The sequence below is a fragment of the Zonotrichia albicollis genome, chromosome 3 (assembly GCF_047830755.1).
Source record: "Zonotrichia albicollis isolate bZonAlb1 chromosome 3, bZonAlb1.hap1, whole genome shotgun sequence".
NCBI lineage: Eukaryota > Metazoa > Chordata > Aves > Passeriformes > Passerellidae > Zonotrichia > Zonotrichia albicollis.
This window is the reverse complement of record NC_133821.1, coordinates 56,482,131-56,501,277: the sequence shown is the minus strand read 5'-3', so window position 1 is coordinate 56,501,277 and position 19,147 is coordinate 56,482,131. Positions and strand designations below refer to the sequence as shown.

Here is a 19,147-nt window from a genome sequence, read left to right as displayed (position 1 = left end):
AAGGATGGATTTCCTAGAGCAAGTTACTATCCAATAAAGTGTCTGGATCATTGCATGCTGTTATTTACTACATGTAAAGAAAACTTACACCAGAATATCTGACATCTGCAAGGGATTAATGTGCCTAAGACATAACTAAAGCTACAAGAGAATGGATTTATCCCTTTCTTCTAGGGAATTTCTGTTCTGTTTGAATCCATAAAAAGGAGGAATTTGCTATTAATGGCATTGAGCAAGTCATTCTTTTTAATGAAACGATAGTTGCTTGTTCTATGGTGAGCAAATTTGTATCATCAGAAAGATACTAAGTCTTCTCATTTTCTGTAAGCAAATTACATCTCTATTTAACTGAAAACATTAATTTCAAAATGCTTTATTCCTTGAAAATAAATAAATTACCACATGAAAAAACCAGGAGCAATCACTATCAAGACAGTACTTTTACCTGTAATTTCACAGGTTCTGGAAGTTTCATCTGAAGGAGTCCTTCCTTTGGCATTTGCTCCCCTCTGGTTTCTTCTTCTTCTTCTGATTTGAGCTCATCTGAACTGAACTCTTTCTCTGAGAAATCAATTTCATCCTCCTGGCTCATTGCTTCTTTGAAAACTCGGGGCTCAATCAACTGCAAGATGTGTTTCAGATCCTCATTGTGGAAGATTCCCATAATTAGGAGGGTATAAAAGAGCTTGATGAGAGGAACAAACAGAAATTCTGTAGAACCTCCAACTGGATCTCTGACGTGGAGGCTTCCCTCCTGGACAGCTTCAGTCAGCATCTCTATGGTTTTGGCCTTCAAAATTTCCAGAGGGAATTCAGGACTGAACTGAAAGCATTCACTGCTAATGCTTACAAAACTTGGAGAGGAAAACTGCATTCTTGGCCTTAATGAAGTGCTGAGTCCTATACCAGGAAGGCCATGTTTTTTGTTTTCATCAGGAAACAAAGTAATACTCTTGGTCTCATCTGTCATTGGAACTATAAATTCATTATTCATCATCAGCCTGGCAGTTGCATAGGTATTGAGATGGATGTCAATGAGCAAGTCATAATATCCTGCACGTAATAATCCTGGCATGTATTTATTCTCAATAGCATAGAGGAGCTGAGATTCATCCACATGGCTGCACAGAGCATGGGCCACTCGGTTGTTGCCTAAAGCACAAACAGCTGAATACAATCGGAGGGTGTGGTAGTGAAATTTCAGCAATTCCTCTTGTTCTGTCAGCTCTAAAATATCAATTGTTCTGGGGAGAAGAAAAAACAACACAGTAAATCACATAGGCAAAAATGTCTTTTTAAGGGATTCAAACTTCTCCCTAAGGATAACATCAGCACAATATCAGTTCCAGGGATGGGTTTTCCCCACATTTCAGCTTTCATGTGAGAAATACTGTCGATGTAATAACCAAGACTAATAAAAAAAATATAATATCAAATTTATTCAAATCACTCCTAAAATCATTACTTTAACTACTTTCAGTGGGAAAAAAATGCAAATCATTTACTTAACACAGAATATTTTTTTATACTACGAACAAGAATTCACATAGGTGAAAATTAGGGTTTTAAAACCAGTTGGAGTTAAGATATTTATATCATTTACTGGCTTTAAATCTGGGGTGCAAAGTGGCAGCAGACTAACAAGTACATTTGAAGAAAGTTCAGTGTTGGGGTTCTTGGTGACTTTGTTTTCAGTTTAGGCACTGGCAAAATGCTCAGGAATTTGGGTATCAAGGAAATCACAGAATTAAATTCTTCAATTGTTTCAATTAAATTTAGAAAAATTAAGGGAACAGATTAATTAAATCGGTCACAAATCTTGAAAAATCTCAACATAACCAGATATTTTACTTATTTTACAGATTATCTTTAATAATATATAAGCAGAGTTTCTTTAATTTACTTTTCAAAACTACATGTACTATTGACATGTTTGGAGAGAAATTGGGAGAGGTTGGAAACAGAGTTAAAGAAGGGAGATTTTAAAACTCCAAAATTGATATAATTTTTAGCATTAATTAAAACACAGTCTGTATTTACTTGTGTTATAAACACAGAGTAGACCTTGGGCCTTTCTTACATAGCTGGAATTGTATGACTAGGTTCACAATTCCAACATAATTCTGGCACAGTACAAAACAAACATCAACCTGTTTTCCTCAGGAATATGAAGGGCCATGAACTGCAAAGGATTCAGGCACTGTATCATCCAGCCTTGGCGTTCACTGATCCGAGACACGTCCACCTTCAAAAAATGGTTTGGCACTCTGCTCCAAAGGACATGAGTCAGAAACTGGACATGGAGACGTGGAGGACATTGAGAGACCGGGTTTTTGTGTTCACTTTTGAATAATCCAGCAGATAATGGCATTACATTCTGGAAAATTCCAAAGGAAGAGACAATCAGTTTCCTCATCTTTACCAAACACTGCATTTCTTATCCAGAAATATGGTCAACATATAGTGAAGTCAAGTAAAACAGGAAATCAGCATTTTCCCTAGCTTTTAAAACAAGCAACTCTTGGAAGATTAGCAGCAAGACAGCATTTTCCATATTTGTTTTTTAAGAATAGCCGAATTTGAAACATTAACTTGACTGCCACATGTGGTTAATTCCTTGGACTCCACTTTTCTTTCACCTCTTCTCATTTCTTAGACATCCAAGTATCCAAAGCAAGGTAGAAAAATTCAGCTCAGTTTTATTTTAAAACTCTAACCAAATTCTTCAGATACACCAGTCATCCATTTTCTGTTTGTGAAACTAAAAGTTTTGCTTTACCAACCTAAGTGATTTTGTTTCACCATGAAAGACAAGACTCAGAAAATTCTGATCAGTTTACACCCTTTTTATTCAATGTACTGTATTTTAAATTCATTAAGTATTGAAAACTGAGTTAAGAATAAAAATAGCAATAGTGCAAGCACTTGGAGTCATAGAAAATGTCCCAAATACCAAGAACACATCACAGGAAATAAATGGCAAAAATAAAATAAACCTATTTTATATGATTTCTTAGTCCTAAACCTGCACAAAACCCAGCATTATTTACCTTTATTCTTCCCAATTCAAACTGGAAAACATTGGGGCTTGTAGCTTGAGCAAATACAGCAGGAAACAACTTTGTACTTGGTTCAACCTAGATCAAACAAAAGGACAAATTACTGCCGTAGCAGTGATGATTACTTTTTCTCTACAGTCTTGTACTAAAGCCTCTAATGCTGTAGGCTAAGAATTCATTTTTCCCCCTTCTTGCTGCAATACATTCTAAAAAAATACTCACTTGATAGTATGTGCCTAGCTCCTTGCCATTAGCTGTGAAGGTCAGCAGGCCACTGGCAGCATCAACCAAGCAACCAATCTCCAGGCCATTATTATTACGTCCTTGTCCAGGGCTCAGGCTCTCTCCTGCGCACACCATATAGCAGTTGCTGCGTTTTATACTGAATGTCAAAAGATAAATTTATTTATGAATGGTGTGCACAATTTCTGCAACATACTAAGAACAGCCTTGCATGGGTGCAAATATACAGGGCCTTGTGGCCAAAAACAATGGATCACATTCTAACCACTGCCAAAATTCAATGAAACGTGGACATCATAACGGAAAGAAAAATAAAAACTTAAGATGACAATATATTAAAAAGTCCACATCGTTTGTAAAATACCAAAGATGAAACTGGCTTTGTAAGTCAAAGTTTTAAATCATTTAACGTTAAGCATAAGAAAAGCTTCTGGTACATGTAATAATCTGAAGTGCTGAGACAAGCTCATGTACTGATTTTGGTCTCTCAAGTCAATATCTACAGGATCATAATTTCAAACTATATAAAAAGCTGTACTATTTTACTTTTCAGTACCTACTGATTTAACTAGACTATTAGTCCACTCTTTCTTCGCAAGCAAGAGCACATAACAATTAAATTAACTCTTCCCTACTATTGCCATTTTAATTTTTTTTTCTACATCAATCCAATTACATTTAATGGAGTGGATTTACACCTTATAAATTGCAAGCTGCTTGTATGGGTATAAAATACAGGTCTTTTTAACAAAATTATAACCAACCTCTCATGAACCTTCCCTTTTTCATCTCCCAGTGTAACTGTGACGGTACGCACTCTGTCCAAGTCAAAGCTTGTGTCATACTGGTGAAAGTCTGACGTAATCCAGCCCACCCAGACATTAGCAGGTTCTTGACCAGGAAATATTCTCACAGAGTAATAATACTGTTAATAAAAAAATAATATTATCAAATGTTAGTGTTTGTTCCCCAGTGTATCAGTTTGATTCAGAATTTGCTGCCCTAAATCTGAAAATGCTATCTTATTTAAAGGTAGCATAGGCTTGTTCAAGTGCAATTCACCAAGCAAAGCAACAAATACTATAAACACAAACCAAAACACAGCCAACAAAATATGCATTTTAAAACAAAAAAAATGGACAAGATTAAATGTAGCTTATATGCTTCTATTGAAGGCTTCTGCATCATGGCATTGTAAGCTGTATTGCTACAGCAACTATAATTTTTATACTGCAGGTAATTCAGTTTCTAATATCTTTTAGCAAGAGAACACATCCAGACAAGGAGTTTGTTTTCCTTTGAACATTGAGGAATCAGTGTTTATGGAGTTGATCTTGTCAGAGAAAGATCTAAAAAACCTTCAAAAAACTTTCACTGGGAATTCCACTAAATAAATAGAATTTATGGAATTCCATTAAATAAATGTTCTGAAGAATTAGTAGAGATGTTTTCAAATGGTCCTGAACACTGACCTACTACTTTAATGTATCTTTTCCAATTTATTCCATCATTCTAAAACTGTTTAATTGTCCTCTTTTATATCTAGTGTTATCAACAGTAGTTTCAAATACAGATTAAACCAGTTTATAGGTTTTCATTTGGAAATGGCTTTAGTCTGACAATCAAATCAAAATAAAATGAACAAAACAGTCTTAAGTAGAAGCTCAGAACTATCACAGACACTTAAACTGAAAATTAGACTGTTTCTGGAATTTTTACAACAACCAAAACCAAAAGTAAGTATTAAAAAAAGACAAACTAAACAACTAAAAAACCCCAAACAGCTAAAACATCAATCCTATATTACAATACCGTGGAAGTTTGCATCAAATAATCATAGTCATCCCTATCATCTGCTAGCACATCCTCAGTAAGCCGTGCAGAGTGACTCATGCTATAATCTGGCTTTGTCCTCCTGAGCATAAATCTGCAATAAAAAAATTAAAATTAAAATATCTACTAAAAGCCCAATCACAAAGGCAAATTATTCAGAAAATAGAAAGAGACAAGCTTATTCTTAAAAGCACTTATTTCTGACCTTAAACTGTATACTCAAAAGTTGCTTGACTGGTTTGCCAGACATGAGTGGCATTTTCCTCTACTTTTGAGAAGCAGAAGGGGGAGGAGTGGGAAAAGGTAGCAAGCTACTAACCTTTGTTTAAGACGCGAGGGCTTTTCTTGAACATAATCCTTATGGTTATTCAGCTCTGGTTTTGTGGCATCTTTTTCTCTTTCTGTCCGGTCAGGAACTAGATGACCGTGAGCAGTTTTCATTAGAACCTCAAAATCAGAATCGGCATCATAATCTTCCAAGTCATTTTTTGGGCCAAAAAGACCAGAGCCTGGTAACCCTCCTGCAGCTGATCTGGAGAAGACCTCAGCACATTCAATGGGCATGCTCAATCGAAAAAACATGACATCTGTTTTACTGTTCTGTGAACCAAAGGACTTCTGTGTGACCTTCAGACAGGGGCAGCTGTCTATAGTGCCATCAATTCTCATCACCTATGAAACATAAAGATGTTGTTTTTGTAAAGCTGATGCTTTTTCTGCCATATAAATATTCAATTTCTATTTCCACAATAAGCATCCATGACTTGCAACACTTGCAACAGCACTGTGCCCACGGTTTAATGCATTGAAATAATGTGCTGCCATTTTGAAGGGGAATAAATACTATGAGAAGTGGATGGTTTTTGTTGCTCCATTATTAAAATGTAAAAAAAAGTCACAAAGAAATTATGCCTCTCATCATAATCCTTTCCAACACAAATCCAACCCAGTCCCGAACAACACAGACCAATGAATAAAAATCATGCATGTACATATGAAAGAACATAAGGTGTTTTTTAAATGCCACACACTAGCTGAAAAAGAGTTCTTATTATACCATTTCAGAAGAATTTCATGGAAAACTTACAAGGCATGAATTCAGCTCCATCAAGATGCACAACTGGTTGGGACATAAGTGTTGACAAAATTGGCTAATAAATATTTATTACAATCAAAACCAATTAGCTATGGAAAAATTAAGAAGTGTGTGCACTAGAACACATGGTATCTGTTATTGTAAAATGCTCTGTTTCTGGAAGTTCCTTACACAGCTCTCACTGCACAAGGAGCTTTTAATGAGGACATCTTGTATAATTTGTCTCTCAGATTGTCACATTAACCAAGGTACAGGTTTTGTAGAAAGAAAAACTAGCAATCAAACAATTACATTCTTTGCAACCCTACTGAATGTAAGAAATTTGTAATAGGTGTAAGATTCATCCAGAAATGGGTCAACATATCACATTAAAATCTTGTTTGGAACTACAAAAGTAGTGACATAACTCAAACATATTCAAGTGTCTAGAAACATTTCACTAGGATCACAAACCTCAATATGTTCGTGGTTCTGTGGCACTGGTAGAAACTGAGGAAGCCTTTTACTCAGCCATATGGTGATGTCTCTGTTTGTATTAACAGCAAAGGGTTCATACCCTTCCTGTAAGCCACATATAGTGAAATATTTTAGAGTGCTGACATCTTTTCCAAAGTTCATTCTTCCCACTTGAGATGGGCCCAGGCTGCACACAGGTAGAAATCCTTAAAAGAAGAGGAAAGAACACGTAGGTTATTCAGAATGAATATCAGTGAACTGCTCTCTTCCATAACTGAATAAAAAACCATTTGTGGGAAAAAAACCCAAAAACCCTAAGAGCAAATATTATAAAGGAAAGTAAGCATCAACAGCATATCACATCTTGTATGTGACCAAGTAATGTATCTTAAACATAATTCTGAAAATAAAAGGCCTCTAATAGTCATGGATAGTTTTAGGCAACATCCAACCTACTCCACGGAGTCGGATAGCCAGCTCCTCATTAATCTCTCTGCTGAGCTGGCATAGTATTGCCAATTTTACTTCAAGTCTCATTACTTTTGGTATTCCTCCTAAAATGTCATTATTCATTGTATTTTGAGAGAATCTTACTTCAAAAGTAATACAGTGCTTGTCCATGCAGCTCTAATAGTGGAAAAAATCTACAAATATGCACAAAGTGTATGTCACAGATTTCTTTTAAAAATAAAATTAATATATTTTTAAAATTCAGAAAACTCTGGTTCTGGAATATGAGAACTGACAATATGACACCATAGCTTCATTAAATTTAAGGTATTTTGGTTTGGGATTATTTTTTCTGTCTTACCTTTTGAATCAGTTTTACATTTGTATTCATCTTGTGTTTCACTAGCACAGGGAACATATTTGTGACTTCTTTTTACAACTTTTTTCCCCTGATTCCCCAGAATGGGCAAGGGCACTTTTCCCATACATCTGCTCTGCAGGCACATTTTAATTTTTCTTTGTCTTGATTTCAGCTTCACAGTCTAAAAACCTAAGAAAATCTTTTATTTCTTCTATTTCTTTTCATCCTGCTTTTCAATTTCCACAGTTATAAACTACTATGCAGATTCATTTGATCTAGTTATCAACAAAATGTTTTCTTTTCTATCAATAAGAAATATGAAGTTCTGTTCAGTGATTCTGATTCACATGAACATAACACGTATTGAAAAATATGAGGACAAAATATCAAGTTGTTTCTCACTTTTCTTTAGGCTGCCCATATTAAAATAAAGTCTATTCTTGCTGTTTGTTCTTCAGAGACATGGCAAACTCCAGAGCACCATCTACAGGAATTACTGTCCATCAGACAAATTATCAGCCTTCAGTACCACTTTTGGAAGATTTTACTACATGTACACAAGAGTGGTTGTCATGTGTATTTACACTAGACATGATAAATTTAATGACATAACATTATTAGCCATAATTTGAAGTCCAGATTTTTATCTTCACAACTTGGCTCTTAAATGACAAGGCATCAACTCCTCAGACAACATAGCAGTAATGGATAACATGATAAATGTCAATTCTGCTAGTGCAAATCTAGAGATGGACAATAATGCAAATATTTTCCAGCACTAAACAGAACATAATTGTATTATGTGTATTACAACACATAAATAGGAAAATCACATCTACATATAGAGATATGTGCCATGATAAAACCTAGCAGCTCTAATAGGGACGACTTACTTGATTGAGTTAAAGGAATCCACAAGCTGTTGCATAAGTTGCTAAGCAAAGCCAAAATCAAAATTGTTTTCAATAACCTTACAATTCTCATTTCATCACCCAAAAACCAGTAATTCTTCCGCCTACCTGTGGTTTCAAAAAACATCCACACCTTCCACACAGGTTAGATATGAAGCAAGTATCTTAAACACACACACAAATAAAATGTAATAAAATATAAATTTGCATTTGCAAGATTCCCTGAAAGTAAACAATGAAACATGGGGAAAACTCCTACACAGGTAAAGCTGTCATTGATGTTTTTACTCAATGCAGTGTGTCCCATGAAATTTGCCAAGGGAGGCAATGTGAAATCAAGATGACGGTCCCTCTCACCAATACAGTTCTCACTGATAACAGAAGGCACTGTACATGTAGGTGATTCCTGAACATAATTGTAACTGTAACTGTGGCTCTCTATAAATGGAATATAAACACCAGTCCCAGTCCTGACCTTACTTCCATCTCTGGTGAAATTCTGCATCATTTTTTCAATTATTTAGTTGTTATTTAGGTGTTTTAGGGCTCTTCTATACATGGTAAAGACGGAGCATCTTATAGGGGGTGGTGCTGTTAATACAGCTACATATCTTTCTAAAGAATAATAATGAATTTCAATAGCCATCTTTGAATGGGTATCCAGCCATTTTAAATATTATTATTCACAGATATCATGCAACCCTTGCAAGCTGGAGGCTACATAAAAAGATTATTTACCGCTAACCTGGCTTCTTATCTCCAGATGCATTACTGGGCTATGGAGAAAATTTTATTTCACTGTATGAAACAGTAAAAGAAGTAAGAAGACTTAAACACTACCCCAAGAAAAGTAACCCTCTAGCACTGTCTCTAACATACAGCAAAAGCACAGGAGAGCAACACTTTCCATAATGTTCCCTACTTTCAAGAATACAAGATGAAGCTCCTGATTCAATCTGTCAAACACTACAAACAGTTCCTGCTCTCAGAAATCATGACTTGACAAAACAAGATTTGGGTTGTACAAGTGTACCTGTTCATATCTACAGTCAAATTTATCTGCTACAAATGCATAATAAGACACCATTATGTTTATCAATTTTACTACTGAGGTGATATCTCTTAAATAAATTCATCTTCCATAATCCCGAAGAGCTCTTCTTGTTGGTAGTACAACCTAACGTGCAGCACAAGCTATATTACTAAGCTGGCAGATCATCAAATCCCCTTTTCATTGTTCCTAAGTAAATTAAATCTACAGGACTGATTTACTGTACGGCTGCATCAGAAATTCTAACTGTTTTCTAAAGAGAAAGGTCCCTTTTTGCAGCAATAAAACATGCACATGATTCACTCACTGAAGCAACCTGCAGAAAGGTCTCAGTGCTGTTAAGCAAGAGAGCCAGTAACAAAATCAAACTCAAGCCAGCCTTCCAAAAAGAAAAAAAAATTTTAAAAACTTCATAAATTTCTTTTGGGTATTGCATATGTGTGTTTGCACATACACACTCAATACACAGTTCAGTTGTTTTCCCTTCCCCTCTCCTTTTGCCTCCAATATTTGTGTATTAAACAGCCATAATAATTTCAAATATAGCTTTGGAGTTATTAGATATAAGATCAGTCAGCACATTCCCTTGAAAATTAACTAGGACATCTTATTTCAAAGGCAAAGCTCTTTCCTACAAAAGCAATACTAAAGGAACTTAATGTGAGTTACAAGGATACTAATATTTTTGACATAAAGCCTGTGACATGGTTATCAAAGCCTTCAGGCTCTGTGTCAAGCCAGGAACTTTTTTAGCAGAAGAGATCTGTTTCCTAGATCAAGCAGCTAGAAACAAGCACCACAAAAAGTGCACCACTGTGATTTCATCAGCTTGGAATAAATGCAGCCTACCCTCAGAATTTCATGGAATTTGAGTTTCTTTCAGAAACTCTTCCTCAATGGGAGTACACTAACTAGTAACTGGAAAGCCACTAAAATTTAATGGCACCGAGATTATTTTTTGCATACAACAATAACACTGTGAGCCAGTTCTCATATCCCTTTCCCTCATCATGCTACCCCAGTATCTAAGGAAATCCAAAGGCAGTAAAGTAACAGGCACCAGTCCAGAAAATTAATTTTGTAAAATTACAATCATGTAATTTTAAATAAAATACAAATATTTCTGATTCCCAATGTATGGCAAAGGAAGGAAAAAAAATCTCCCAAAGTACTCCTGAAAGTAAAATACTCTGAAATCCAGATGAAAATAAAGTGGTTAAAATTCAAAGAGTGAATTGCCTAATTAAGAAGTATGAAATTCATATTTCCCATGGGAATAGGGTAGGGATGAGTAAGCCAACAGTAGCATCTGGAGCTCTGGTTGTTCAAAAAATTTAACTTTATCTCTCAGCTACACCTGTATTGTTCAAAAGATGTATAATATTTATGGCAGAATATATGTAACTACAAGTAATGAAAGCTTAAAGCTTAATTTTTTTTGACATTACCATAGTTCAGAAATTTTAGGCAGTTAACTTACAATTTCTTACTCCTTTTCTGTTTTTATCTGCACACAGGTATATAATTAAATTTATAAACAAAGATACTTCTTTGTTACAGAATCAATCTGCCACCTGACAGACCCTCACAATCTTTGCTGCCTTTAGCAATCTCTTAAGTTATGTCTTGACAGTGAACTAGCACCTGCTTGTGGATGCTGAAAACTGCACCATGACTCCTACAATAAGCACAAAGCTCAATCTGCTGCTTTATAATTAAGCAGAATATTTTGGAGGATAGTTTTGTATCAGCTGACTGGATCAGATGTCATTTATCCTCCCAGTGCTAAAACAAAACTTTAAGATGGCTTAAACTTGCTACCGGTTTCTCACTAACTAGACAGACACTTGGTATTATTTCAGTACTTCAGTACTAGACAAAATCTGATGTCCTTGCCCCCCATGGCAGGGGGGTGGATTAGGTGCTCTTAAAAGGTCCCTTCCAACTCAAACCATTCTATGATACTTTCTGTGATTCTATTACATCATATGGTGATCTACTGCAGTGAGGATGAAATATTAAAAGTTATTAATCTGTCTCTTCAGACACATACCTGAAGAACAGGTAAAGCGTCTCACAACAAAAGATAGCCACAGAGATAACTACAGAAAAATCTCTTCCTCATTGTCACACCCAGCAAATTCTCTTTCCAAAAGGCTAATACTAATCACATAGAAAAAAGGACAAGTCAGGGGAGGCAGGGTCAGGGATGAGAACAGGGAGATGAAACACAAAGGAAACACATTGAAGTCAGAGCAGAAACCAGGCAATAGCAAGTTAACAGCATGATGTATTACAGTACTTACCGTCAGCAACCTCAAAGTCCTTGAATGCAAGTTCTGAGCCTGAGTCATCAAGCAGGATTTCACCATTTAAGGTGAACATCATGGTGTGCTCATTCATGTCAACCATACATCCAACAACATCTCCTGCCAACCACGAGCGGCCAAAATGCTCATTACCTTGATGCCACCGCTGCGCCTGAAATAATTAGAAGCATTTAAAAGGAAAATTGTGACAATGTATGTGTTCTCATCTTCACGGGTAGAACTAATAATTAACTATCTCAATTAAGATGGCCTTAAAATTAACACTTTCACAGAATATCATTCCAAAACTGTGTCTGTGAGTACTCCAAGCTGACTCTGAATATGGAAAGCCAACAATTAACTTCTTGACAGCACCTCTCACATCAGCATTATAAAATATTGCTAAGAGAGCTGACAGGGAAAATTGCTATTTCAACATTTTAGTAAAAGATAAGAGTATGGATTTTTTTTCTGCAGAAGCTCCACGAAAGACTTTTAATCACAATAATATGCTATCAATTACAATATTTAATAGCTACTCCACAAACCCCTTTTAAGCAATTCCTTTATTTACTCAAGCAGTCTAAAAAATTCATTACTTGCAAACAATCTGTATTGTTCCCTTAAGCATAATTCTTAAAATATTTTGTGCAAAATAAATTAATCTTTCTCTCATATCATATTTTGGAAAGAATAGAACTATCTGTGAATGATACAAACACTGTGTTTCTGATAGATTCCGTAGTAGCTGAGGGCATGATTCCTCTGACTGACTTTCAAGCCAAAGACTGCAAAGGCTTACAATGGGCTCTTGGACTGGAGTTCAAGTAAATTAATATCTGTTAAGAGCTACTGTAACCAAGCACAGGAAAAAAAGTATTAATAACTAATAACAGATAAAATTCCTATTCAAGTATTTCATCACAAGTAGATGCTTATGCTCTGTATCCATCCTAGAAGTTGTACAAAACCAATGAACCTTTCTTGATATCTTGAAGGTCAAATTTTTCTTTCCAACCAAGGAAAGAACCCATTAAAATCAAACACAACAAAATAGCTTTATGGACTGAGACCTAAACATCAAACCCTAAGATTCAGAAGGCAACTATACAGCTATTCCAGTAAAAATAGAGGACTCGAGTGGTTTATGTAAAACACTTAACAAAAATAACTTTCCAGTTGTCTTTTAGGAATCTTCTCATGGAGCACAGGAATGGGAAAGAAATAAATTCCCACAGCATACATAAAATACATCTTGAGAACTTTATCTTGCTGGGAATATCCAGGAATTCTGTTGATTTCTGTTACATATTTTAACAGTAACAAGGAAAATTAATTCCAATACCAGATACAAGAAATAATTTGACAATGAGTCATAATAACAATTATGGTTCAGACAGCTGCTGCACTTGCCCCCATACTGAAATTAAAAATTTCAATGAGTCATTTAATCTATTCTGATGATAGTAATATAAAGGTTTGTTTTCCTATATATTTTTACTACTAGATTTAAATTGGTCATTTTTTTTTGTGCAAAGTTAAATTTGAGCAAATCTTAGTGGTTCTATCATACTTCATTTAAGCTGTAAGGATTTCTATGAAAACCTAGGTATACTCTTTGGAACTCTTACATTTTTACAAATACTTTATATCAAAGTTTGCCTAAAACACTTAGTATTAATAATCTTAACCATATTTATTCCTGAATGGCACATCTTATAGAGACAACAACAGAGTAAAGAAGAACTTTAAAGAAATTATTCATAGCTAATTACAGCTCTGCCAGTATTTTGAATTTGATTAAGCCACTTTGGTTATCAATTCCTTATATATACTGTAGAAACATGTGAATTTGGGAAAAAACATTATAAAAATGCTAAACCTTACAAATTAATCTTTCTGATTCTAGTTATTTTGCCTAGGCCATCAAAGACAGAGAAATAATGTCATGAAACACCAAAGAAAGCAGAGAAAGCAACTGAGGCAATGATACGTGGAACAAGACACAAAAATTAAAATTTTTGCAGCCACTGTAATAATAAGTTATTACACATAAACACATACAAACCTTAAAGCCATCAAAAACAAAAGCTTCTTCATCCGAGCCAAGCTCCTGATCTGGCAGACAACCAGGCCTGGTCCAGCCAACTCTCATGTCTCCTGCAGTAACGGCCTCAAACTCAAAGTACCACTTCCCAGTCTTCACTGCATAGGTCTTTTCCGTACGGAAGATCCTGAACTTTTCCATTATCCCACTGCACACATCCAGTCTTGTTGCTGTAAGAATTAAAAAATAAAAGTAAGTATAAAGGGACAAAAAAAAAAAAAAAACAATGCAGAAAGTACTGTTTTCAATTACTGACAAGAAACATTGAAAGCAAAAGCAAAAGGTAAAGGAATCCCTTTGAGCACAGACATGAGAAGAAGATTGTGCCTGCAAAGCAACCATGTGGGGAAAGTGTCCTTGTCCATTCTGGGAATTAGGAAAAAAAATCAAAAACACAGGAAACAAAAAAAGACAAAGAAAGGAGAAGATAGAAATCTGAATGCAGCTACAAATATATGACTCAAGGATCACTCATATTCTTTTTCTCAGATTAGAGGGAAAAAAGGCCAAATGCATGAATATTTTCCCCCAATTTTTAATGTATCAAATAAAGCCTGTGCAACATTTGAAAAGTCAGCATTCCAGTTTAATCACCACAATTCCACTTCTCCCTGAGTTTGTTATAAGATCAAACTCATCTGCACCTACTTGCACCTGTTTGTTAGGCCATGCTAAGAACTTCTCCCTTCCTCTTCTATTTTCTCATACCCATCAAGGTCCACATTTCCAACCATCACTTCTCATGCTACCATGCCTGACTTAGTTAGGTGAGGTACATAAAGTTTCCTCTAAGCAACACCTCTCTCTGCCTCATAATTCTTTATTAGTAAAGTTTCTCTTTGATACTCTATGAAATGAATGTCTTAAAAATACTTTTCAAGAACCTTGGTACCTCACCTATACAGATGAAGCACCACAAAGCATGGTGCCTGGATAAATTGTTTTCTTTTTGGATTCTAAGTAAGAAAATGCTTTCTGGAGTCTAATCAGTCCCAAAAATACAGCTGCTGTGGGAAAATAGTAGATAATAATAATAATAAAAAGCACAAAAACTAATACTTAAGAACTTTGTAAAATTAATGTTTGAGTAAAAATTGACTGGAGACGCAGAACACCACTAGAGGGCTCTAAATCCCTTAATAACTATGAATTTTGGCTGATGAACGAAGATCCTTGTGACATGTTTTATTCATCTCCATAACTTGACAAGCTCATAAACTGCAAAATCTAAATCCCCAATATGACTAAAAAAATCTTTTGCTGAATACAATTCCAGTCTTTGTAGAAGACCAATTAATGGAGAAAGACCAGTTCATGGGATACTGTTCTGCAGTTCCTTTCCTCTGGGAATTTTGCAACAACCTCGATAACATCTTTCAGATTCAAGGATTGCACTAGTGTCCTTTACATTTTGTTACTAACTCCATTCATAGAACCAGCTCAACAATCTCTGCATCCTAAGGAAAAAAAGAGTGATCCCATCTTGGCAGATTTAAGAGTGAGATCACAGCATTTTCCCACCAACACTGTCCATTCCACTGAGGAACAAGGAAAGGAAACAAAAAGGAAAGAAAGAAATTAAGATCTAAGAGAAGAGAAGATGGAGAAAAGCACCTATTATATTTGGAAACATCCGTTCAAAATGTTTCATTGGAGAAAAAAATTCTGTAGCAGAGTGGAAAATTCTAACCTTTTTTTGAGAAAAAAGCCAAAATTAATTACCATGATCTTGATCAGGAGCTTCCAAATTGTAACCATAGCCTAGAAGGGTGCGGACTGCTTCCCGAAGACTGTCTTTGTTGGACTTCTTCGTTCGATCATCCAAAAGAGCGTATGGAACCAGGCGGGGATTCCGTCGGTTTTTCACATCCTGAATTAGTATGAAAACCAGTTCAATTTCAGAAACTGTGCTTTATCTTACAGACAAGATTATTCTTCAGTAACACCATAAAAATTATAGTTATACCAACTGAAATAATGTAACTTCAAATAGGGCAAGGAATCAGAGAAATTGCAATAGTCTAGAAATGACAAGACTGAATTCACAAAAAAAATGGACACACAAATAAACAAAGCTCGTATTATTTCACCTGCTGCAAATTCTGTCAAATTTACTTAATAAAGTAATAATACAAACCACAGAAACGAGGATAGAGCCAAAGAGAATGACAGAAAACTCAACAGAATTATATTTCATACGTTGTTTATGAAGCAGCTACCATAACAAGGAACTTCTTTCTAACTAAAGTTGACATTACTACCATAAATATACAAAATGCCCAAATAATGAATATGATAAAAACAAAAGAACAAAATACTACTAATAAAAAATAATGGAGGTGTGCAACACTAATTAATAAATTACAAAATAGATAATAAACACATGCCTTACTATAACAACTATTTACGACGTATTTTTTCAAAAATAAAGGGGTTTGCAAGAATATGATTTGTGTGTTCCACATGTAGAGTTTTTGCAATAGATAATTGCACTAACTACTCTTCAGCTGAAATGAAAATATTGGTAAGGTTTAATCTTTGAATTTTAGGTTTATTAGAAAACATTGATTAGGTTTTCCGCTACTCCAAAATGATCTTATTTGAAAGCAGTGTTTAACTGGATTAGTTAAGTGGCTAATCTAATTTTTAGTGACTAACAGAATTGTTTTCTTCTCTACATTTTCTTCTCACATCCTGTCAGAATTTGTTGGCAATGAGAGAAACCATGCAAAGAACTCTCCGTGTTTTTCCTAATATCTATATTGATTAAAAAATTACAGACTGGACATAGCATATAAAAAATGGCTGCTGTTGAGAGGCTTTTATTATTGGTTAGATTTATTACGAAGTCCAAAACCAATGCCTATTATTTTAGAAGACAGTGTCTACAGTGAAAGCACCTTACTTCTTTAACAGCATTACAGTTCTCATTTTAGGAACATATGTGGTTTCAATTCAATCTTTTCAAGAAGAGAAGAACTGGAACATCCATTCTGAAAAAAATCTTGCAGGTATCTTTTGCTACTCTTTAAATGCTTAGATGCGAGACTATCTGCCTCTTGCCTTGTCATAATGAGCAGATATTGAAAGGTCAATTATAAACCAATGCTTGATGAAATCTGGTCCTACAAGTTATGCCTCTAGGAGAAGAAATATTACCTGCATGGTAAATGTGCTAACAGAAAGATAAAGGTAACACATTGCTGGTGACACAAATTACAAAACCATATCAGCTCTAATTATATTTTGTGGAAAGGACAGTGGCAGGGCCAACACTAATACCATTTGAGGGATCCACTTTTCATATTTGTTCCAAATTCTTAAGCTGACATCCTACTTTATCCAATGTTTAATTTGGTAGATGTGAAAAAGGGCTGTGTCCTTCAAGCAAATGCTGAAGTAAATGTTATGAGAAATTATTTTTTTATATAAGAGTATTCACATTAACATCTGAGTTAACCTCAGATCATCTGAGGTGATGCAATACTATTGAGTTTGATTATTTGTGATTGAAAGGACACAAAAAGAGAAATAATTTCCTATTAAGCATTCTACATCCAAAAAACATTGTGAAATACTGTTTTTAAAAATATGAAAGTTTGGAACAATAAATATGTAACTTCTTATATATGATATAGTGTTAGACTAATGCATTTGTAGTTGCCATAACGACCATTAACACAAATTAACATAAAGGCAATCAGCTGATACCAAATAAAATGAAATACCATATAAAATGATACCATATAAAAATGAAATATAGTATAAGTGCTTTTAAAATGGCTAAGCACAAAATGAGAGCAAGGAGAGAAAAAAAAGGAATACAGAAATTTAATGTATTATACCAAAGTGATTTTACAGATTTTTTTCCTTGGATCTAATTGAATAACATTGTGACCTTTTTTCTAGCAAGATTGTGACCTTTTTCACCTATTCAAGATTGTGGCTACATCTTTAAATTTGAATGTGAGAAAAGATTTTTCTTTTAACAACTTGGTTCTTTTTTTATTTTCTTATTACACATCTATTTAAATTTTGAATGTGTTAATAATTTCTGAATTAACCACTCTTATTGTTATACTCATCATAAGTTTTAGTGCTAATGACCTTCTGTACCTCTCTGGTGCAAGTGTAGAGAATGATCCTGTGCAGTGATTGAGCTTTGCACATTCGCAATCAAGTCAACAAGAAAACTGATTAGCTAAGAGTGGTAATTTTTACTGAGTACATTTCCAAGCAGTATGGAGACTGAATTCCTCCTACTCAATACAAAGATGTTATTGTAGACTGTTAAAATAAGTTTTAACATTCAACCTAAATTTTTAAAGGTTTTTTGGCCAGAATTTTCCAGATTTGACAGTAATGATTCATCAGAAGACTATTTGGTACAGTGCTTATCTGGCAACTACTTGTTAATAGATTAATGGTTTTAGCTGGGTAGCATACATGATATTTATATAATTCTTTTGTTTTGAAAGCAGAACCTATCATATCACAGAAAAAAAAGGGGAAAAAAGCCTACGGATTTTATTACACAGCTTTGTCTTCATTTCATGTGACAAATATCCATCAATAATTTAGAATTTAATTTACTTTACTTAGGAAAACATTGCAACCATAAAAAGTTGGGATGTCTGGCAGATTGTGTCCTGGATGGAGGTAATAATGTTAAATGTCACTGATATAGCACTGACCATGAAAAGTCAGTATTACTTTTCACAGTGTACATGACAGATTCTGATATACATAGCAAATGACGGACAAACAACTATTTGAATGGGCACTCATACACTTTTTCGTAGGGTATATAAGGATGTCAATTAGGCAATAATTGGTCAAAAATGGGCCAATTTAACTGCATGAATTTTTTAAACTACATGTAGCTCTTAAAAGGAAAAGAACTACAGAAAAAATACCTGAACATACACACCAAAAACATCAACAAGCCTCTTAAAATTTCTGTGACAGAGAAGGAACACTGCTGCAAAGTAACTCCAAGGAAACACGTGTCAGATGTAAAGTGCATTCTTTTGTTCAATGAGTCTGTGACGTGTCTGTAACTGGTAACTGATCTTGAGGCACTGAACCTACAACTGGTCCTGGAACTTGCACAGACAGATCTCATGTAAGAACGAAACAACAAAACCATAGTCAAATTCTAAAACAGCTATAAAGAACCTATTAAGAGTGTGTGTAATTCATTTGTGTGCTTCAGCGCTAATTCAGTAGCAAAAAAACAAAGCATCATATAAACTTCTTAAAGACATTTGA

At 34.7% G+C, this 19,147-nt stretch overlaps 1 protein-coding gene across 16 annotated transcripts in view; it reads right to left on the bottom strand.

Moving 5' to 3' along the window:
* Positions 1-19,147, bottom strand: part of RYR2 (ryanodine receptor 2) — a 384,087-nt gene that overhangs the window by 129,058 nt on the left and 235,882 nt on the right. For all 16 annotated transcript variants that reach the window (XM_074537533.1, XM_074537522.1, XM_074537518.1 and 13 more), the window contains 11 exons: positions 15,599-15,746; positions 13,838-14,046; positions 11,767-11,941; positions 6,685-6,893; positions 5,455-5,807; positions 5,115-5,229; positions 4,067-4,227; positions 3,282-3,441; positions 3,051-3,137; positions 2,151-2,377; positions 446-1,244 (listed from right to left, as the gene is read on the bottom strand). In XM_074537533.1, the coding sequence (XP_074393634.1) occupies positions 446-1,244; positions 2,151-2,377; positions 3,051-3,137; positions 3,282-3,441; positions 4,067-4,227; positions 5,115-5,229; positions 5,455-5,807; positions 6,685-6,893; positions 11,767-11,941; positions 13,838-14,046; positions 15,599-15,746 (2,643 nt within the window). The remainder of the gene's footprint in view (positions 1-445; positions 1,245-2,150; positions 2,378-3,050; positions 3,138-3,281; positions 3,442-4,066; positions 4,228-5,114; positions 5,230-5,454; positions 5,808-6,684; positions 6,894-11,766; positions 11,942-13,837; positions 14,047-15,598; positions 15,747-19,147) is intronic.